The sequence below is a fragment of the Diplotaxodon limnothrissa genome, linkage group LG18, assembly GCF_057381915.1.
Source record: "Diplotaxodon limnothrissa isolate DT_005_m linkage group LG18, D_limnothrissa_male_GT1.1, whole genome shotgun sequence".
Classification (NCBI taxonomy): Eukaryota; Metazoa; Chordata; class Actinopteri; order Cichliformes; family Cichlidae; genus Diplotaxodon; species Diplotaxodon limnothrissa.
In genome coordinates, this window is record NC_140613.1 from 645001 (window position 1) to 667965 (window position 22965).

Genomic DNA, 22965 nt, shown 5'->3' on the forward strand with positions numbered 1-22965 from the left:
ACACACAGACACACACAGAGACACACACAGAGACACACACACACACACACAGAGACACACACACACACACACACACACACAGTGTTACAGTAAACTCTGCGGTGGCGTTTTAACAGGTGAGTTATGAATAATGACTAATAGACCCTTCTGTAATGCTTCACAGGCTCCACCCTTTCCCGCCTCTCTGCGTGTTAACATGTGTGCGCTGACATTTCACCTTCCTGCCCATCTTTTTATTGAAAACATTTTCCCAGCATGCACTGGGGCAGTCATTAATAATGTCAGATTACTGCTGCGCTGGATGTTTGGCCGCTTTAATCTGCAGCTGGCTTCAGATCAGCTGTGGGCGCCTCGGTAATCCCGCTCTAATCCCTTCTCTGCTCAGGTGTTACATCATGGCGGCGTGGAGGTGACGCTAACACGCTACCAAACATCTGCTCACACACATGAACACGGCGCAGACGTCTGCTGCCTTTTTGCTCGTCCCCCCTTGGGTCACCTCCGGTGTCACAGACTCGATCTGCGGCGTTAGCGTCGCGCTGCAGCGCTAACTGCAGCGCTAACTGCTCAGAGTAAGACTGGAGGAATCTGAAATGTCGTCACGCACACGTCTGCAGTATTCACCGAGCTGCTGCGGAGACACTGACAGCTCACGCTTGTTCGTCTCAAACGTTGGTTTGTGTGAATCCAACTTTCACTCAGTGCTTTCTGGAATTCTGGGATTTTTCCTGTTTTTCCAGATTGTCTGTGTGTGTATGCCACATTTACATATCTTTGTGGGGACCACAATTTGGCATGTTACTATACCTGTGGGGACCAACAGCCCTAATGGGGACGAAATGTGTCAGGGTTACAGTTAGGTTATGGTTAGGTTTGGGTAAGCAGCTGGGAAAGCATTATGTCAATGAGATGTCCTCACTGAGATATGAAAACACGACTGTGTGTGTGTGTGTTTCTATCTGGAGGCTTGTTCTGAGCTCACCTTCTCTGCAGGTGAGACAGTGGGCGGGACCGGCTGCTGGTCCTCGGAGTCCTCCAGCCAGTTCCTCCGAGCGAGCTCCTCCCACTCAGCCTGCATCTTGTCCCAGAACTCTGTGTCCGACTGTCAGACAGGAAGTAGACAGACAGATGCTGAAAGGTAAACAGCTCAGACCGCCATGGCGTACCCACGCCCGGCTCACGCAGAGCACAGAGGCTCAGACCTCCTCGCCCACCTCCTTTCTCTTTTAGGCTTTTGACGCAGCTGACTCCTTTCAATGGGGAGGAGCAGCAGGAGCTCTACTCCGACAGCCGGGCCACCTGCAGAGGACGCTCCTCTCTGCCGCTCGTATCTGTGACCTCGCAGTTTGTGACGACAGGACTGCAGAGCAGCGAACCCACAGCTTCACCCTCTAAACAGGGACTCGGTCGGTTTGCCTCACCTTGTATGTGAGGAGCAGGATTTTAATTCTGGATTTAACAGGAAGCCAAAACAGGAGAAATCTGCTCTCTTTCTAGTCCCTGTCAGGACTCTTGCTGCAGCATTTTGGATCAGCTGAAGGCTTTTCAGGGAGTTTTTAGGACATCCTGATAATAATGAATTACAGTCGTCCAGCCTGGAAGTAATAAATGCATGAACTAGTTTTTCACTCAGACATGAGGACCTGGTCTGTGCTGCCACACGTCTTTAAAATAAATATCCAGTGTTGTTTCCTGCACGCTGCAGTATGGCCGGGAACAGTAATGTGTGCAGGGCAGCGGTGGGATTTATGCACACGTGAAAGGTCACAGTTTAAATGTGCAGCGCCGTATAAATACTGGATCAGGACGCCGTCCATCATTAAACACTCGTCTGCCATGAATATGAAAGCGGCGCGTCTGGTTACTGGACCAGAGCGTCTTGAGCCGCCGTGAATATCAGTGCTGTCAGAGCCAATCAGCTTCAGAGAGGAGGCAGCGCAGCAGGCAGAACGTCCTGCAGGAGGACACCGGCTGGGCGAAGAAGAGTCACGCTTTCACGTCACGTGCGGGTTTTCACCGCGTTACCTGCACTCAGCTGCACGCTGTCAGACTCGGCGTCAGCGACATCGATGTTAATAAAACGATAAATCATCATCATCCTCACGCTCGAATGAAACACAACTGATGAAGCTGCAGGTGAATCGCAGAGACCTCACAGCAAAACTGATCTGAGAACACCTGCGGACGCTCAGGTGACAGGAAGTACACGCCATCTGTTTCTGAGCATCAGCTGACTCTGAGCGGCAAGACAAGAAGACGAGAGTTTCCTCCTGTCAGTATGTCACAGACGAGACTCAGAGCGAGGAGGCGGGGCTCGGCGTGAGGAGCGTTCGTTCGTGACATCAGTGTGACGAGGGCTGTGTCCCAATTCAGGGTCTGCAGCCTCAACGATCCTCAAGGGCCACGTACTCAAAGACCGCTAAGGCCGGAAGTGCGAGGCTTGTGAGATGGGACGGTCTAGCCTCCGTTGCGCTGCCCAGGTTGCTTAGCAACCATGATACTAACAGCTGGAAACGTGTCATACAGCTGTGTTTGACAGAAATGAAGGAGAAAATCTTTTGTTCATTTGTTTGTTTCTACATGAGCTTTGATCATTCTCTGTAGGATTAAGCTCAGCTATTGAACGGCGTATATTTCAAAGTAAAGGCTTTAAAACCAAGTTAGTACAAACGTCACTGATGTCACATGACTTTGCCGACATGTGGCCAACAGCAATGTTTAATGTTCTTCGTTATTAAACATTTGCACATAAATAAGTGACATCATATTCAGTACTTAGTTAAAGTTTACTCTTCGGCCGCCCCTCATCTTCCGTTTTTTTTTGGCAAAATTATCCACACCCACCGCCGCGCTATGCATTCTGGGATATGTTGGGCCACGAAGTCTACACCGCCACATCCTTAAAATTCAGGGGAATGAAGGACGCATTTGAGGGCCGCATTTCGAGCAGCCTTTGAATTGGGACAGCCTTCGGCGCGTCGCTGTGACGTAATCGGCCTTAAAATGCGGCCTTTAAGGTTGCAGACCCTGGATTGGGATACAGCCGAGGACGCCCGTGTCAGCGTGTTCTTACCTCCACAGCAGCTTTCGCCCGGACAAACTCGTCCTCCAGAGACTCGTTCCTGAGCAGCAGAGAGCGAGTCCGTCTGCGCTGCCGGGACGCCCCGCAGTCCTGAAAGCCCACGCGCGCACACACACACACACACACACACACACACACACACACACACACACACACACGTGCACGTACACACGTGCACACACAGCAGCAGGTCAGTGTGAAGGAAAACAAAGTGACTGGGACAAAGTCACAGCTGCATCTGATGCTCCTCGGCTAACCTCCAGCGGTCTGCACTCGTTTCTCCCAGGCTGCCTGAACTGCACACTGTCACTACAGATGGCAGACACACCGGGCCTGATCTCAGTCACTTTTGGCACTCACCTCTCAGTCAGAGCACTCGCTAACATCGTGCCGTGGTTCAAAGGTCACGATGAGGCGAGCGCGAGGCTGAGCTGCAGCAGCCAAACTCACCGTGACTCAAACCCACACCAGGGTCTCCAGAGCAGCACCCGCAGTGTGTACTCGCACACGGGTGAGCAGATGCAGTACTGCAGTAGTATTTGCAGCATGAGCAGTGGCTGACCTGCGTTGAAGAAATGAAGTCGAGGTCGTCGAAGCTGTGGATGTTGAAGCTGTTCTTGGTCAGCGGGTCGGTTTTAAACTCTGCCGACCTGAAGGAGAACAGCACAGTGTTAAAGGGGACCTGCTGGTCCTAATTTTGTCAGTGTCTTCAGGTGAGCCAGAAGCTCCGCCTCCACCTTTCTACTCTCGGACCTGTGTGATGCCAGAGAGTACAGATACCCTTTTATGGTGATCCCAAGTTTAGAAACTCAGATGTTCTGTTTGTGCAGGAAGCTGGTTCAAAGTGGGCGGAGCTAAAACTGCGAGTTTGAGACAGAGGACGAGCCCAGTGTGAGGTCATTCTGAGCCGGGGTCATGCAGAGCTACGTTACCACAGCAGTTCACTGGACGAGTGATGGGAGGTGCATCTCTTCTCGTATCTCCTCCTGCGCCCGCCGTCCTCCACGTCCAGGTTCACCTCCTCCCATTTCTCCAGAGGAGACGACAGGCTGACTGCAAACACAACAACATACCTGAGGTCCCATTATTATTCCTGGTGTGTGTGTTTATCAGTAATGAAGATGAGACAAGCTTCAGCCAGTAAAAACACAACATGGGAAGTGCAGCTGGGTGTAAACAGGAAGTGGGAACTCATCACAGTAAAAGCTGCGATTAAAGATGCTGCTCCTCACGACTCGGTGAGTTTAAAGCTTTTAATGAAATGAAGCAGTGAGAACCAAAGTGATGAAGGCCTGAGTGTATTGATAGATGGCTTTATAGCAGACGTGGGGCAGAGCCACACTTTTAGCTGATTTATTCGTCAATGACAAATTAAAGCTGAAAATCTGCCACAGTCTCAGAAACAGGTCCACAGATGAACCCGGAGCTGTGGGTACCTGTGGACGCCTGAGGGCAAAGAAAGGCTCACGCTGCGAGCTTTGAGGTCTGACAGGTCCAGCGTGGCGAGACGGCGTTCAGTCCTCAGGAGGCAGCAGCTCACACGTGCTGGAACAAGCCGCGTCATTTCATGCTCGGGCTTATTTACGACGATGAATTTATGATGAAGACACTTTCCCATCGTTCACAGCTCCTGCTCCTCCTGCTCTCAGGCTGAGCTGCAGGTTTGAGCGTCTCTGGGCCAGATGTTGCTGCAGCTGTGGATGACGGCGTGCACTTTCAGTAATAAATATGACTACATGTTGTAATCGGCTTTTCTCCCGGGGCGTCTCTAGAAGACGCACAATCCCTCCACAGGGATCAAACTCAGTGAAGCTCGGGTTGAGAGATTGAAACCGTCTTTGGTCATGTGACTGTGGTCTGAAGGAGGCGGGGTCAGTCTGCTGCCTCACCTGCTAATCAAGGTGAGCGGATCACCTGAGAACTGAACACAGACCCTGCTCGCTGGCCTTGTCTCGCCTTTTAGATCCACGAACACAGAGACTCAGCCGCTCGCCTCCTCGCTGTCACGTGATAAAAACTGATGATGATGATGGCGTCGGGTTCAGGCTGCTCTCTGAGACTCACCTGAGTCCAGGGAGATCCTCTCAGGTGTTCTGGGACTAGCGGGCAGGTGTTCCACCTGCACCTGGATCAGCTCCGTCTCCTCGGGTTTGGCTCGGCGTCGCGGACTCTTCGAGCTGCCCTTCTTCCTCAGAGGGCTCCTCCTCCGCTCCTTGTTGCTCCCCCCGCTGCTCTCCCCCAGCTCGCTGAGGTCCACCAGATCCAGAGCTGTGGACAGAACTGCAGACAGCGGGAGAGGTGGACTCGTTACCCCGACAGGCTCAGTGTCTGTGAGAGCGGTCGGCCCTTCACTTTGGTGTGGATAACAGACAATAACAATATTTAACTCAGAAGTCAGAAGATTAGTGCTCAGAGTACTCACAGTACTCAGAGTACTCCGAGTACTCACAGCATCACAGTTTCGAGGTTATTTAAAACAGATTTACTGCCTCGGCTCAGCCTCGGAGGCCGACGAGCTCGGTTAGGACAGGGCGCCTCCTACACGCACGACCAGCTGGGACTGAGACGCTCTGGCCGACCTGCAGCGTTCGTTCATCACGGCGTCCACGAGCTGGAGGAGGTGGCTGTGAGGAGGCGTCCGTGTCCACCCACCCTCATCAGTGAGTTTAACCATCGAGCCTTCAGCGGTGTTAGAGGAGGGTTACAGCAGCGCTCAGACGTGTTCTTGTCACCGCGCTCAAAGACGAATAAAGTTTGAATTGATCCACGACCAATAACAGAACGCGTGACTCTGTGACCTCTGAGCGTCTCCCTGCAGCCCGGAGCCCAGGCTCGGATCAGATAGAATTTCAGCCACACCACCTCCTCCCGTCCTTCCCCTCCCCTCGTCTTCCACAGCTCAGCGGGGCTCCTCTTCCTCCTCCTGACACGTCGACAGTTTTTATGTAAATGCAGAAAGAAGCAGCACAGCAGCCTGAGTTTAATGTGAGGAGGAGGACAGAGCAGACAGGAGGACAGAGGAGGTCAGAGGTGCTAATTAATGGCCGGTGTACCTGCTGAGTCGGAGGTGACAGATGGTTCACAGAGGAGGAAGGAGGACGGCCAAGGGCGGAAAGTTAGAGTGCAAGAAAAGAGAGGAGATCAGAATGAGGGGAGGTTAGAGGAGGAGGTTTCTTCTCACAGCTCAGTCATGTTTAGCAAATTAAATAAAACAGAAATGGATCAATAATGTTTCCCCTCGTTTCTCCTGCACGAGGGCTGAAAAAGAATCCTCACACTGAGCAGGAGGAGGAGGTGGAGGAGGAGGTGGAGCCCCGCTGAGCTGTGGAAGACGAGGGGAGGGGAAGGACGGGAGGAGGTGGTAATTAGCGGGAGTCTACCTGCTGTGTTGGAGGTGAGCGGTCGGGCGGAGGGGGTGTCGCTCCGGGTCTCCGACAGGAAGTCATCGATGGAGGGGCTCAGTAGGGGCCGGCTCTCCTGCTGCTCCCCGACCAGCTGGAGGGCAGAAACAACGGGTTAGAGCAGACCGCCGAGGAGACGCAATAACACAATAACCCCCCACCCCAAGGCACATACTGTAAGGTAAAGACTCCACAACAATGCAGAGAAACCCAACAATCATATGACCCCCATGAGCAAGTGCTTTGGTGACAGTGGGAAGGAAAAACTCCCTTTGAACAGGAAGAACCAGGCTCAGCGAGGGGCGGGGCCATCTGCTGGAGAAGGACAGGATAAAGACACGCTGTGGAGGAGAGACAGAGACTCTTAACAACTAAAGATGAGTTCGCTGCTACGTAGGACTCTGCATGTCTCTGGGTGGCTTCGTGTCCAGAGGTCAGAGGTCACGTTTGACACCATCAGCTATGGTTACACTCTGTCAGGACCTGTGAAAGTGAAGCTAAAACATGAAGCAGAAATCTACGCCGGCTGCTTTTAAAAGGACGGCTCAGTCAGGTGACAGGATGGAGCGGAGGAGGCGGAGCAGCTTTTAGGGCCCTGCAGTGATTGCAGGAAGCCGGCGCGGCAGAGCGAGCCTGTCACATTATGAAAGGATGATGAGATAACTGGTCCAAAGGTAATGAATGTGTCTGAATGAGGCACAAACATGTCGCCTCCACACGCTGGTGTCTGAGCGGAGCCTCCTCACAGCGGCACGACTCAGACACACAAATGAATCACAGCTGCCGCTGATTTCACCGGTGAATGTCTCGTTCATCCGAGCCGCTGCTGAGGGAGCAGGAGAGGCTGAAAACGGCCTGCAAAACACCAACCGTGTGATGGAGCACATGCCTGTGTCACAGCAAACCTTCAGCACCGCTCGAGCAGCAAATGAGGCGCCGCGTTCTGCACCGCAGGCGCAATCCGTGGGCGCGGTGCGCTCCCGGCTCTGACCGGGCTCTGTTACACCTGCAGAGGAGCCAGCTGGTGTGGAAACACCGGTGGATATGTCTGTGAAGGTTCTCAGTCATCCAGGTCATCGTAGTCAAAGGAGCTTGCAAAGAAAAGCGTCTGGACTTCTTTAAGTTTCCTGAAGACGTTTCATCCGAGAAGCTTCTTCAGTTCAAAGGTCAAATGGTGGAGAGTCCCAGATTTAAACCCAGTGGGACTCTCGGCCAGTTGACCTTAGAACTGAAGAAGCTTCTCGGATGAAACGTCTTCAAGCAACTTAAAGAAGTCCAGACGCTTTTCTTTGCAAGCTCCTTTGAAAACACCGGTGGACAGATGTGCCCAACAGGCCGCTCTGCTGCCTGCCAGCTCTGAAGCATTCTGGGAAGTGTTAAATCCCAGTCTGATGCCAGATCACAGATTATTTTATGTGCCTTCCTAATCCTAATCCACAGCGCTGTGTGCGCCACATGTTTAATCCCGTGAAGAGGCGAGCAGCACCGCACAGATTCACTGTGAACTGATCGCTTCAGAATAAAGGCCCAAAGGAAAAAGGATATGAAACAGCACGGATCAGGAAACATATCCGAGATCATAAATCCAGAATGAGATGGGAGGATAATCCAGAGATAAAACAGCTTCAGAGTTTTATCAGCTGAACCAGGAAAAGTGGAGGGAAAAGTCTGGATGTGACACAGAGCGATGCTTAAAACCGTAACGTCGCTGGATGACTTCCTGACCACGTCGCAGGAAGAATGGCCAAGGAGGCGTTTGCTGTTTCAGGGCGTTCCTTTGTCATCGGGGATGAATCGGTCTCACAGTTGTGTGAGTCACGAATCTTCCCAGCTTCCTGCACATGTTCATCCTGCTGCTTTAGTTTTAAAGGTTTCGATGACCTCGGTGAATCCTCACTGCCGTGTCTGGAACAGAAAACTCTCCCGAACTCCAGCAGGGATCCGACTCTGTGCCCAGGACGAAGGACGAGGTCTCCTTTTCCGACCTGGTGAGGTCTTTCAGCTCATCCTCAGAGTTCATCTGACACAACAAACACACCGACGACACTGTTCTGTCTTCCTGTCGCTGACAGATGATATTCAGATCATTTTTCAGTGGGCTTAGGGTTACAGTGAGCGTCCGGTAAAAGTGTCGACGAGGAGGAAAGAGGAGAGCGGTCAGAGCTAAATGACTTTGGTGCTGCGTTTAAAAGCCGGGGACAGCGCGGGGAATCGCAGCGCCGCGGCTGTGTGAAGGTGCGGCAGCTGGCAGCGATGAAGTTTCTCTCTGAGCGGAGCACAGTAACGGCAGCTGCAGCAGAGCGGAGGGTCAAAGGTCGGTGACATGATCACACTGAAAACTGCGTACTCTGCAGACGGGAATAAGACGGTTGTTCACTCAGACTAAACCTGAGAAGTCTGACAGCGGCGGCGGGACCGTGATGCACAAAGAAATGTTTCAGCAGGGCAGTAAACGCGCTGACCTTTGACCTGCTTGCTGTGAGCAGGAACTAAATGTCGAGCTGCGAGGGGGAACAAACAACTACGGTGGTCATGCCAACCTTGGTCATCACGGGGAGGAAGGGGTTCCCTTCAGAGGATGTCTTTTTTACCAGGAAGCTCCTTCAGCAACAACCTTTTCCCCTACGACAGGCAGACGGGCAGGGTCGCCGTGATGGGCGGAGCCAGAGGCGGCGAGTCGTGATGTTGTGTCAGTCTGTGCAGAAAGGCTTCAGGTTTCACGCTGGCAGCTTTTCCGTCCGGCTCAGTGGCGACGAGGACGTTTCTGATCTGAAGCTGAAAACGAGGAGACTCACCAGAGCTCTCATCTGTGCACGCTGTCCACCTGTACCCGATCTTTCTGCCGCTCGCAGCAGGTCCGTAAATAATTCACATTAAAGTTTATCTGAAGAATTTCTAGAACAATCAATCAATCAATCAATCAATCAAGGCTTTATTCGCCACGTGCAGGTTGCACTGCAGTGAAATGGGCCCCCCCCAACCCTACACACACAACACAGACATCACATGGGGACACAGGTCGGAGATCGGTAACATTACAGAAAAACACTGAAATATACACAACGATGGGAAAGTACAAGAGGAAAAAAAGAGACCTCTACTCATGCTGGGCTCCTGGGAGGACAGCACAAGAACAGGAAACAAAAAACTCCTCTGCACAGAAAGCACATAAATGTCCACAGCACAACATTATGGAGCACGTGACCAGCCACAGGGTCGGGTGGGGGGTGAGGAGTAGGGCTGCCACGATTACGTCGACTATCAGACTCGTCGACGACTGATTTAATAGTCGACGCGCCGTTTGAAGCTTTGTAAGATCCCAAAAGAATCAGGAATAAGTAGCAGGATTTAAGAGTGTAATAACGGACTGAAACAGAAGATGGCGGCACTGCATGTACAAGGATGCCAGCTGCCGTTAAACCCCGAAGAAGAAGAAGAAGCTGTGTCCCAGAATTCATAGCGCAGCCCAGCTCAGTTTCCAACAATGGCGGCAGCTAGTTAGTTTTAATATTACTTATTATTCTTTCTGGGTCACACAATAAATGTTTAACATATTTTCAGGCGAGAATGTAGCTGTGTAAACCTCAAATATCTGCTCAGTTTATCAAGACACCGCATATTTTCAAAAGCGCTCCGACGTTTTCGGAGACGTCTGTTACCCACTAGCTCGATAGCGAGCCGGGGGCTAGGCTAACTAGAGCCGTGAGAACACCGGACTCCCGGCAAATCGTTTTCAAACCCACCGCCGTCTTTCGCTACTCAGGTTAAACATGATATATGAGTCACTTAGATAAATTAAAAATGTTATTGTTTGGCTTTTTTAGTATTTTATTTGTTCCTGAGTAAATCGGTTTGGCTGAGATTAAAGTTATAGTTTTTACACAGCTGAATAAACATCAAGCAGACAGCTGATTATCAGAAGTGTGAGATGCTCCAGAATTTACTCCGGTGTCCTGTTATATTTTAGATAGCAAGGAGTTTATTAAACTTCACTGAAACAATCTGCAAATGTCATTAAAATTTAATAAACGATCATCTTGTCTTTATTTTTAGTTAGCACCTTAAACACTTCAAGCTGTAAGCTAATGATAGTTATATAAGAGCAGATGCTGCTGGTGCAATAAGCTGTAGTTTCACGTCCAATGGATGATGATCTGATTAGTCGACTATCACAATAATCGTTTGTGGCGGCCCTAGTGAGGAGTCATCCGAAGCAGCACAGCAGCCATCCTGACCAGTGCTACCATTCCAGTGCGGGCTCAGATCCGCCGTGTTCCCAGGAGGCAACAAGCATCGAAGGCGTTTGGAAGAGGAGGGGGGACGAGTGTGTATCAGTGTGTGTGTGCGTGTCCAGAGTTCAGCTGAGACAGTGTCCTTCGCCCCGCCAGGCTCAGTAAACAGTCTTCCAGCCAACCCAGGTGGCCTTGCATGGAATGGGAAGAACAGTCTAAACACAGTCGTTATCAGGGTGTTGTTGTTCGGCTCCAGCCTTGAGACCACAGGTAGATATCTTCAGCATCCTCGATCGACAGTCCCGCCAAGCACACGATCCTCCATGTCTGCCACCCGTCCATCATGTATCCGGCAGGGAAAGTCCCTCCAGGGCACTCGAGCTCTCCCGAGCCCAGACTTCTCGTTAAAGGGTGTCAATAGCATTCAGAGACCAGTTGATCAAATCCATAATTCTCTTTAGGTTTTAGAAACAGACTGTGAGAGAGTGTTCAGGGAAAGTAATACACACGAGACGAGACAAGGACACAAGAACTAAGCAGGGGAAGATAAGGGAGAGGAGAAAAGTGCGACGGCCTTCGCCCAGGGCCAAACGAGAGCCATTCTGTTTTATTCTGCAGAGGGAAGTCATACGTAAACGAGATGGCTCTGTGATGTCAAAGGAGCTTGCGAAGAAAAGCGTCTGGACTTCTTTAAGTTGCTCGAAGATGTTTCACCTCTCATCCGAGAAGCTTCTTCAGTTCTAAGGTCAGATGGCGGAGAGTCCCAGATTTAAACCCAGTGGGAGTTTCCCCCCAAAGAGGCTTTAGCTGCTGAAGACAGCTAAGCTCAGCTCTCTCTGACCATCACTCTACTGCACATGGGCAGTAACATCGGGCGTAAATGGAAACGTAACAGACATCCAAAGACATCCAGCTCCCTGAAACCTGGACTAACCTCAGCAAAATACATCTGTGAATAAATATAATTCAGGCACGAGAACCGCGATAAGGTCCGATCCACTAAAACTCTGACCCGGCCCTGAGGAACCTGCAGCTCAGGTACGACAGGTGAGCTGGTTCACCTGCTGCCGTTCAGAGGGAGGAATGGCGAGTCGTGACGAGCGCCAGCGGGCAGAGGAAGGCGAGCTGAGAGCGAAACGCGCCTCTGTGAACTCGGCAGCTGTAATCAATAAAACATCATCTGCAGTTTTATTATTAGAGCCGTGATGGAGGCCGAAAGCAGCAGCGCCCCACCACCACCATCATTAATGGATGACTCGCTTAACACAGACATCACGCTACAGCGAGTGACCGAGGGGCACGCCGCGTTCAGAGGTGGCTCCAACATATATGACATCACTCTGAGGTCATGTTTACGTGAGTGGACGCTCTGACTCCAGACTCAGGTGTAGGGCAGCCTCACGCCGCGCTCTAAAGGTACTTGAGATAAGGACACATTTCAAGCGTTACACAGTGATTGGACAGTTTTTGTGATGTCATCCTGCATCAGTGGGACAGTTCCTGCTCTCCAAGAGCTGACAGAGCAGCGGAGCAACTAAAGTAATGGGTAACTTTTTACTGAGGAGTAAATCCATGATGACTCAAAAGAGTAGTTCAGAGAGCATCAGTGATCAGATTATTCAACCAGGAAGGATGTCAGCCGGACTACATGGTTCTACTGTGATTCTACTGTAAAAATAGAAGACACACAGTAGAAACTGAGAACGTATCTGTCTCCATCTCTCTGTTCTCTCTCCCTCACTCTGTGTGTGTGTGTTGTGGAGATGCTGTCAGACTATAAATAACCTGCTGTTGTGCTGAGCAAACAGTCCTCCATCAGTGCTGCTGCAGCACATCCTCAGTGTGCAGCCAGACTACTGCAGTACTCTGCTGATACTGCAGTACCTATTAGTCACGGGGAGTCTGAGAGCTGCCCTCCATCACACTTTGCGTGTTTTTTTTATGAAACATGGGCCATGAAGCGGCTGTAACAGCTGATCACATAAACAGAAGTCTGCTGTCAGACGGGCGGATGCTGGGGGAGGTGGAGGGGTGATGCCTTTAGTGTCGCTCAGTAAATAAAGCGCAGGTTCAGGCGTGGTGGGGAAACTGTGCCAAGGACGTGAGCTGACCCCAGAGAGATTCAGATCCTCCCGCAGCGCTGCTGCTAATTAATCTTGGATGAGTTTCCCCCCGTGGCTCTCCCAGCTCCAGCCGTACTGTAACTACAGCAGAGGACGCCGAGCGGCAGCCTGCAAACGCGCTCGAGCTCAGGGCAACAAAGAGTCTGGGTGTAAACAACGGCAATGCTCTCAAACACACCGCTGCCCCACCATCTTCAGTGTAAAATCGCTTTGATCTTTCATATTTGCCACGAATTGCCAGGACAGGCAGTCTGCTAGCACCAGCCAGACACCTTTGACATAAACACACATGGTAGTTCTGACAGGTGGGTGGAAAACCCCTCGTCCTCAGACGGACTCACAGGTGCTGCTGATGACCACTGAAACTTTACTGGCCTCGTTTGGTCTTTTCCAAAACACTCTGACCCCGCCCCTGAAGACTGGGCGGTCACTGAGGCGTCAGATATTTCTAGTGTTTAACTGCGTCCCAGCTGTTTGCTTCTGTCTCGCTCAGTGTGCACAGGTGAAGTCGATTCAGAGGAATCACGAACACCTGAGACATGACCTCGTAAACTCCGCCTCACATCTGCAGCACGCCACTCTGCTCAGTGGACCGAAAACCACAATCTCCCAGGAGGCTGTGTGCATGTGTGTTTGTCACTGGGATCAGGCTGAACACTTCCTGCAGCAGCACTGCTGAAGCTTCCCTTTCACCGAAGTTAATGAACAAACGTATGAGACCACACGACCCTGAATGCACCACAGGTGGAGAAACATGGCGGCAGCATCATACAGTCGCTGAGCTCGCTTACTCCATGTTTGAAAGCTGGTTGAAATGGAGCAAAAGCAGAAGTGTGAGGCCTAAAACTCTACTTCAGTGTTAATGAAGGATCCTTTCAGCTCGGAGAGCTCTCACTGAGCTGCAGGACGAAGCTCAGCCCAAATCTGAGACTTGTGGTCTCTCTTGTTGCCTGATATACTGTGCTTCCATGTCTGTTTGCACACATTTCAATGACTCGTTGCACTAATTGCCCATTTTCCCTGCAACATATAAAGCAATGCTCCAGATGTTTGCATAGTACGGTCCGTTAGGTCCTTCTGAGCAGTCTTCACTGTGGAAGTGGAGCCCTGGGAAGCTCTCTGTGATGCTCTTTGATTCTCTCCTTCCTCACATTCACACTGGTAATGAGGGCGGACGTGCCCTTTCTCCAGCCGAGCGCCCTCCCGAGATGTTCACACTCCTCCACAGAGGAGGGGCAGATACTCACTCACAGTGTTCAATGACAGGGAGAGAAACACTGGGTGGGGACGTTTGTGGGGAGGAGAGCCCTCAACCGGGCACCAGCTCCGTCTCCTCGTCCTCACTCTGCAGGCTGAGCTCTGCATAGCCTCACGTGACCCAGTTCTCCACCTGCTGCAGGTTCTTGTTAGACCGACCCTGGAGCTCTCAGCTTCAGAGCAGAACCAGGACCACCAGCTGCAGGACAGCCGGAGACGGCCCGGGGATGGCAGCGGCTGCCCTTTCAAAATGAAAGCGAATTTTCTGCTAGTCAGTCAGATGAAAAATAATGAAATAAAAATGCTAAAATGTGTCAGCGTGTATAATCCAAACAACTGAAGCTGAGCATCGACCTGTGAAACGTAAGGAAATGATTTTCTGTGCAGCTCAGCATTTTATTGAATTGTATTGTCTGCCTGTTTCTCTGCTGATCGCCCCCTCCGGGATCAGTCTATTTGCTGGTGTTTGAAGGACTTTTTTTCCCTACATTAAAAACATTATTTAAATATTAACTTATTGGTGCTTCTGTGATGAAAAAGTGTCCTGATTCTGTCTTTAAAGACGGAGTTTCACAGGAGGAACTGGAAGTGAGAGAAACCTCTGGGGTGGCCAGAGCTCTACACGTGGAGCTGAAGCTGTTTGGAAATGATGATGGAGCAGCGAGAGCGGCGGTTTGTCACAGTGCAGTGATTAAATCATAAATCTGCCTGCTCTGCGGCAGCTTTACGACCCTCCACCGATGACAACCTGCACATTGTTTCAGTCCCTGCAGGAGCATCACAGGCAGATTCCCACAGTTCTGCAGGCCGCAGTCTGAGCACAGAAGCCCAGACATCCTCCAGCAGGTGAGTCCCAGCTCTGCCCCGGGGTCAGGACATGAAATGGTCCAGGGGGTGCTCTGGGCAGATGCTGAACCCTCCCTCAACTGGATCCTCTCAGAGCTCCTCTGATCCCGCAGACGCATTTCATTCATTTGACTCTGAATGCTGAGCTGTGACATCCACTTCCACCACTTTCTGATTCACAGACATTTGAGCAACAAAAACATTTCTCTGCAGAAGCATCGGAGAGACCAGTCCAGCACCTCTTATGATCACAATATCTGATTTTCAACACCCCACTTCCTTTTTTACTCTTTTTACATGTGATGCTTTGTTCACAGCAAACGCTGCCTGATTGTCAAGTAAAAATATTTCTCCCACAAACTTTTTCTCCTTGTGCTGAAACGTGTCATTCATTCAGCATTTCACATCACGGTCGCTGACCAGAACTGAAAACCCAAACCACAGCCCTCAGAAGGCCCATCTGCCAGCACAGATGGACATCCATCCAACCAACCGTCCATCAATTCATCCAACCGGTCATCCATCCAACCGTTCACCTATCCATCCATCCATCCATCCATCCATCTGTCCACCCATCCAACCGTTCATCCATCTATCCATCCATCCATCCATCCATCTGTCCACCCATCCAACCGTTCGTCCACCCATCCAACCGTTCATCCATCTATCCATCCATCCATCCATCCATCCATCCATCCATTCAACCAACCATCCATCCATCTGGTCATCCATCCAACTATCCATCCATCCATCCATCCAACCGTCCATCCATCTGTCCATCTGTCCATCTATCCATCCATCCATCCATTCATCCATTCAACCAACCATCCATCTGGTCATCCATCCAACTATCCATCCATCCATCCATCCATCCATCCATCCATCCATCCATCCAACCGTCCATCCATCTGTCCATCTGTCCATCTATCCATCCATCCATTCAACCAACCATCTATCCAACCGTACATCCATCCATCTGTCCATCCATCCAACCGTCCATCAATTCATCCAACCGGTCATCCATCCAATCTTTCACCTATCCATCCATCCATCTGTCCATCCATCCAACCGTTCATCCATCTATCCATCCATCCATCCATCCATCCATCCATCCATCCATCCATTCATCCATTCAACCAACCATCCATCCATCTGTCCGTCCATCCATCTGGTCATCCATCCAACTATCCATCCATCCATTCATCCATCTATCCATTCATCCATTCAACCAACCATCTATCCAACCGTCCATCCATCCATCTGTCCATCCATCCAACCGTTAATCCATCCATTCAACCAACCATCCATCCATCTGTCCGTCCATCCATCTGGTCATCCATCCAACTATCCATCCATCCATCCATCCATCCATCCATCCATCTGTCCATCTATCCATCCATCCATTCATCCATTCAACCAACCATCTATCCAACCGTCCATCCATCCAACCGTCCATCAATTCATCCAACCGGTCATCCATCTATCCATCCATTCATCCATTCAACCAACCATCTATCCATCCATCTGTTCAACCAACCATCCATCCATCTGTCCGTCCATCCAACTATCCATCCATCCATTCATCCATTCAACCAACCATCTATCCTACCGTCCATCCATCCAACCAACCGTCCATCCAACGGTCCATCAATTCATCCAACCGATCATCCATCCAACCTTTCACCTATCCATCCGACCATTCATCCATCCATCCATCCATCCATTCAACCAACCATCCATCCAGCCTAGGGCTGGGCGATATGACCCAAAATTCATATCTCGATATTTTTTAGCTGGATGGCGATATAAGATATATATCTCGATATATTTTTTTAAAGCCATAAAGTAAGAACAAAAAGAGAGTTCTTAGTCAAAACTGTGTCCCAGATGTCACACAGGCACTTTTATTAACATAGAGCAGATGTACATAAAATTTACTCAAAAATAAATTATGAGCATTCATTAAATAATAATGCTCCATAAATAAAAGAAAACAATGTTGTTTTTGTGCATAACAAAAAGCTCACAATTGTCCAGTCAAAATGTAAACTAAAAGACGCTGAGCATAATAACAAAGACAGATTTCACAGCTGCTTTGTTCCCAACTTGTACTGCGTGACTGACAGCCTGGAGTTTGTAATCCGCTTCGCAACCACGTCTCTTAACAGGTGCCATTTATGGTCCTTATACACAGTAAGGTAATATTACGTTGAAGCACAGTACGTATCACTCCGCGAGGCTCAGCCGTAATGCTCTGACAATCCATCAAGCGGTGCAGCTCCGTAGCTTACCAAAGTCGTACTAAAACATTTTTTGACAGATTGCTGAGCGCCGTGTTCCACATAAAATCGGTTCGCGGCCATCAAGCACAACCAGAATTCATACATAAGGCGCGCTGTCAACTTTTGAGAAAATGAAAGGATTTTAGTCCGTGCAGCACCTCTGGGCTGCATGGCGTTAGCGTGGTTAGCTCGTTAGCGTGGTTAGCTAGCTAACACGTTGACGCCGTCCAGCCCCACGCACGGGGCGATGCGCAGTAACTCGTTAACGGAGATTTGCCGTGTCCATCTTGTCGCTTCCTGCAGGTGAAGCGATGGGGGAGGAGGGGGAGTTGTGTTCAGTGAAGGAGAGGCGAGGCCGAGTAACGTTGCGTAAAGACGAAAGTGGACGAAAGAGAGGCAAACTTGCGGCTCCGCAAGTATAATTATAACGTAACATAGACTATATCGATATAAAGGATATTGTCACATCTTATATCTCGTATAAAAATATATCGATATTTTTTAAAAACTCGATATATCGCCCAGCTCTAATCCAGCCATCTGTTCAACCAACCAACCGTCCACTAGGGCTGGGCCATATTATACCGTTCACGGTAATACCGGTATAATGTTAGGCAACGATAGGAAAATGAAATATCGCGATAGAATATGAGTAAAACGCGCATGCGCACTGCCTTTGTTTTCATACGCACATGGCCGATTGTTGAGTGAAACAGATGAACCAGAATTGGTTTGTAAAAATGGTGCAACTTCCGTGATGTGGAACTGGTTTGGTGTTTGTCCGTCAGATACACGACAAAGCACATTTTTTTTGCAGAACATGCAAGCGGCCGTGGTTATTGTCGTATTTGTCGGACTAAGATGCTCTTAAAGCTGGGAGTAATCTGGGTCCTAAACTCCGTATCGTTCAGGTCAAACAACACTGCAGCATCACTGAGAGTTAAAAACTGTCTAAATTCTTTCATCTTTAATAAAACGATCAGCATTGCTGCTTTACCAGGTGTAACTATGAAGTTTAACTTCCAGGCATCCATGAAAACAAAATTTATTACATTTAACGGAGTTAGAAGCTAGCAGGAAGCTAGCGGAAGTTAGCTCGCTAGTTTCGCTAGTTACCTAAGGTTCAAGGTTCTTTATTTGTCACATGCATAGTTATACAAGTATAACACACAGTGAAATGTAGCCTGATATAGCATGTTCTGACTGAGAGATTTCTGAAGCATTCAAACGTACAGCTCTGCTATCACGTCCAACATAAATGAAGACAGGAAACTAAACAGCAGTGACGTTTGTAGGGTTACTGAAGTTGGGCTAGCTGGTATATAATGATGTGCTACGTGATCGCTAGCGATACAGCTATGTTAGCATAACATAAACAGTGAAGCTGGAGGATGAACACTAACACTTTTTCCACTCCATAAAAGTTAACGTGAAGGTTCCTCATGGTTGGAGACAAATGCAATCGCATAGCAGGATGCTGTAAACGGACCAAACTTCAGTCAGAACAACTGAGATAATCCATCCACAATACGAGGTTAGTCATTAATATACTGCAACAACATGGGAATAGAGCAGCTGCCAGAGAATTCAACATTAATGAATCAATGGTACAGAAGTGGAGGAAGCAAGAAGAATGAGTTTAATAAAGTTTGATTTATCTGACTGCTTTGTTTCGCTTAATGTGCCTTATAATCCCGTGCACCTTATGGTCCGAAAAATACATATTTGACTTTTTTATTTGGCACACTGCAGTTTAATGTTGCAAAGCACCTCTTTTTAACTTCAGTGGATATTAAACATGGTTATGCTCAGGATATGTCAGCCCATTTCTACTGGAAATGCCTTTTGGTTTAACTTTCAGCAAGGAATTTGCATTTGCACTGTTACATTTTTATAAAGCTTTAATGTACATAAAAACCAGCTTCTTGTTTAAGTGAAAATAAATGGAAGGTTGTCTTTTTGCACTAGTAATGTTGTGGAGTTGTATTTTGTCTCGCATCAATTATATCGTCGGTTATATCGTTATCGCAAATTTTCAAATATATATCGTGATAAATATTTTTGGCCATATCGCCCTGCTCTACCGTCCATCCATCTGTCCATCCATCTGTTCAACCAACCAACCATCCATCCATGCATCCATCCATCCAACCAACCAAATATCCATCCATCCATCCGTTCATCTTCTTCTTTTTATCCGGTTCAGGGTGGCTGGATCCTCTCCCAGCTGAACAGATAACCTAACATCCAAACACTTAATCTGCCTTTGTGTTGTTAGGAGGAACCCAGAGAGAACCCACACAGGAACATGGAGAACCCGGTCAGTGCTGTTAAAGCACCACAGCCTGAAATGTCTCTGACAGTCGCTGCTGGAGTTTTTATGATGACACAAAGAGGAAGGTCAGGACTTCACTTCTGTTTGCTGCTGAGTGGATCAAAAACACTCCAGCCTGGTGTGCTCCTGATGCTGATCCAGTGACAACAAACACAAACACAGGTCTCATGCCTCCTCTGCTGCTCACAACAGTGACTCCACTAAAACGACATTTAGACACGCTACACGACGAAAAGCTTCACCAGGTTAGAAGAATGACGGAGGCGGTCGTCAGCAGCTGAACTTTGCCTGATTAGTCACAGCGATGGTTTACAGGACTCTTTTTAATCTTAATAGAACACTAAAGAAACTTTCACACCCTGACAGGTTCAACTCTGGGACTGAGGTCAGTTTCATATTTCAGCTGTGAAGCTGTAATCTCATATGTAACGTTCATATTAAACCTGAACGCTTTGAGACGTTTAACAAACGAAGGAAGACGATGTTTTCTGTGGAGCAGTGAATAACCGTGGATTCTGTTCTCAGATCTTATGGAGCAAAGAGGAAACATCAGAGGTCCAGATCATTCAGGAACACATCGCAGGTTATAATAATGTCAGGTGCAGCATTAAGCTGTTCCATTAAAAATGGAAGAAAGTGATCAATAAAAGTGCTGATGTTCACTTTCTAAACACAGGAAGCAGGCTGATCTGCAAATGTAAAACGCGGAAATATCTGTCACAGCAGAAGCTGCAGTCAGTCAGTTTTATGCAGGGACTTTTACATCCTTTATTTATGCAGATGAAAACTCAGCAGACATAAGAATGATGATGATGATGATGATGATGGTGTGGGGACAATAACACAGAGTCATTTCTTTAAGCCCTCCAGAAACATAAAAACTCAGGTATGAGCTCACCTGGACCTGGTACATGTCTCAGTCCTGCAGCTTTCAGCGGCAGGCAGCTGGAGGCGAAGCCGCCAGCAGTGCACCTACACCCGGTTTCAGTGCGACAGACGGCGCGGTGTCTCTCCGGAGGCTCCCCGCCTGAAAGCTCCGCGTCCGGCTCTGACTCGTCCGAACGCCTCAGGCTCCGGGACGCATCTCACTCCGCTCCGGCCAGGGGAGGGACGAAGGTGGAGCGAGCAGAGCCGAGCCGCTCCGAACAGCTCCGAGGTCAAAGCACACCGGCGAAACACAGCCTCTTCCTGTCAGCGCTTTCACAATAAAAGTCACAGCTTTAAACTTCATTATTTAAACGGGCTTTCTGTTGAATTACTACCAAATTAATGGAAACCACACATTTCGGCACTTTTATTTATGTTATTTTAGTTTTTTCTGTGAAAAGCACTTTGCAAATAAAGATTTTTAGGCATTGAATTCAAAGTGTCAGACCTTTGGTTGAAAAAGCAGATAATTTGGAGGGTAAGCTGTCAGAGATCGGTGTGTGCTCTATGTCCAAACTAAAACACACCTAATCTCTTTGGTGTGTCCCACGGTTACAGGCTCTGTTAGAAACTGAACTCAGATCAGTTTTACATCCACTCCAAGAGACTGAACATCTGTGAGTGTGGGAGTGTTGGACCTATGGCTGTGTGACGCAGAGGAGCAGGAACCTGGATGTTTGATCTGGTTGTCATAATTCCCTGCATGAAGCTTCACACACAAAGTGCATTCTGGGTAAACTTTCAGGGCTCATATCAGCATGTAGGACAGGTGTCTGCTCAGCACAGGTGAGAGCAGATAAAGGTCTCCTTTGTACCTGCGTGTGATGCCAACGTCCAGCCCTCGGTGTCAGAATATTTCCTTTGATATGATCACCACGCAGCTCACAGCTGTTGTTTGTGATAGTTTGTATGAAATAATCAAAAGCCTTCGGTCCTGCAAAGGTTTGTGTGGATGCCGAGCAGCCTGGATCACAGAGGCTCTCAGGATCAAAGATGGATCATTAGATTCAGTTATGATGAAGAGGATGTTTCCTGGATGTTTTCCAGCTTCTGCCTTCAGGATGACAGCGTCCCGGCTTGAGCCACGCACCTGAAGTTCAAGCGCTACATGTTTCACTGTGTCGCTTTGCAACACGAATGCATGTTTCACTCAGCAGACTGGAGATCTGCTCATAGACGGCTGCCTCGTCTCACCTTTCCCTGAAGATCCCAGCCTGGGTGTCCACATTTCCATTCTGTGCTCACGTCAAGTCTGTCACCTAGTGAACATCTTAAGCCATCACTCACTGACTCTGTAGCAGAGATCCCTCAGCAGCTCTCAGGTCTCCTGCACTCGCTGTGGTCCTCAGGCATCTGGACGATGGAGAGACTCTATGTCTTAGCTGGCTTGGGACCAGCTCAGTGTCTTCCATCTCTAAGAGTGTGATTACAATGGTACAACTACAGCCTCTCACCTGTGAGAGTCCTCGTGTGGTCCATCAAATTCCTTTTGCGCTGAAAGCCTTCATGTTCAACAAACCTCTGGTTACAGACGTTCCTGTGGTATACCAAAACACTTTTCGAGTGTTTCACAAGGATGTGGCCTCTCACCAGTGAGAGTTCTCAAGTGGCGTTTCCAGGTCTTTTTCAACCTGAAGCTTTTCCCACATGTTTTGAAGGATTTAAACAAGTTTCTTTCTTTGGGCCTGACTCTTGATGGATTTTTGGCAAACATCAGACTCTCTACCTGTGGCAGCATTGCAGGGACTCTCTGACACAGTCCAGCTCTCCACATCATCCTGACGTCTGTCTCGCTTCTTCCTCTTCTTTGGCACTGAGGTCACAGTTTCACTTAACCCTGACTCTTCACACTTGCTGGATTCTTCATCTGTGCTTTCACTTTGAGGAGAGTCATCACAGAGGAGCTGCTCCCCGTCTCCTCCTGGTTCACTGTGCTCTCCTTCCTCAGCAGCAGTCACCATAAAGGTACCAGGCTCCTCCTTCAGTCCCAGCTGCTCTCCCTCCTGACTGCTGCACAGTTCCTCCTCTTCCTCTTTAATCTGTGGAGCTTCTGGTTCCTCCTGCTCCACACTGGAGCTCCTCTCCTGGTTCCAGAGCTGCTGCTCAGGGAGAACCTCCTCCTCCTCCTCACAGACCTCCTGCTGTGGGACGTCTGGAGCGACGGAAGAAAGAAGTTACTGATGCAACCGCAGAAACATTAACAGGACTTTACAGCATGACTGCATCACTCATGAATGTGGACAGGCACCTGAGTTCACCTGTTTTGTGGTTTAAAAGCCACAAAGACGCTGTGTTTAGAGAAAATGGGTCTCAATTGTTCCCATACTGCTGACACATACGGGATCACTGAGGGTTTTTTCTTCTCCAGCTTTGACAAAAGTCCAGCTGGGATAACCACATTTACTCAGGGTCAGCTTTTCATCCATTTCATTAATAGTAATAAAAATCACACAGCAGTAATACGTCGAAGATCCTGAAGT

At 49.1% G+C, this 22965-nt stretch overlaps 1 protein-coding gene across 1 annotated transcript in view; it reads right to left on the reverse strand.

The window, feature by feature from the left end:
• Positions 1 to 22446, reverse strand: part of pex5lb (peroxisomal biogenesis factor 5-like b) — a 26849-nt gene extending 4403 nt beyond the window's left edge. The window contains exons 1-10 of the mRNA XM_085377586.1: positions 22212 to 22446; positions 8656 to 8831; positions 8365 to 8503; positions 7354 to 7489; positions 6463 to 6590; positions 5147 to 5362; positions 4015 to 4135; positions 3645 to 3732; positions 3074 to 3172; positions 983 to 1102 (exon numbers count right to left, since the gene is read on the reverse strand). Of these exons, the coding sequence (XP_085233712.1) occupies positions 983 to 1102; positions 3074 to 3172; positions 3645 to 3732; positions 4015 to 4135; positions 5147 to 5362; positions 6463 to 6590; positions 7354 to 7489; positions 8365 to 8503; positions 8656 to 8831; positions 22212 to 22446 (1458 nt within the window). The remainder of the gene's footprint in view (positions 1 to 982; positions 1103 to 3073; positions 3173 to 3644; positions 3733 to 4014; positions 4136 to 5146; positions 5363 to 6462; positions 6591 to 7353; positions 7490 to 8364; positions 8504 to 8655; positions 8832 to 22211) is intronic.
• Between the last annotated feature and the right edge of the window lie 519 nt (positions 22447 to 22965).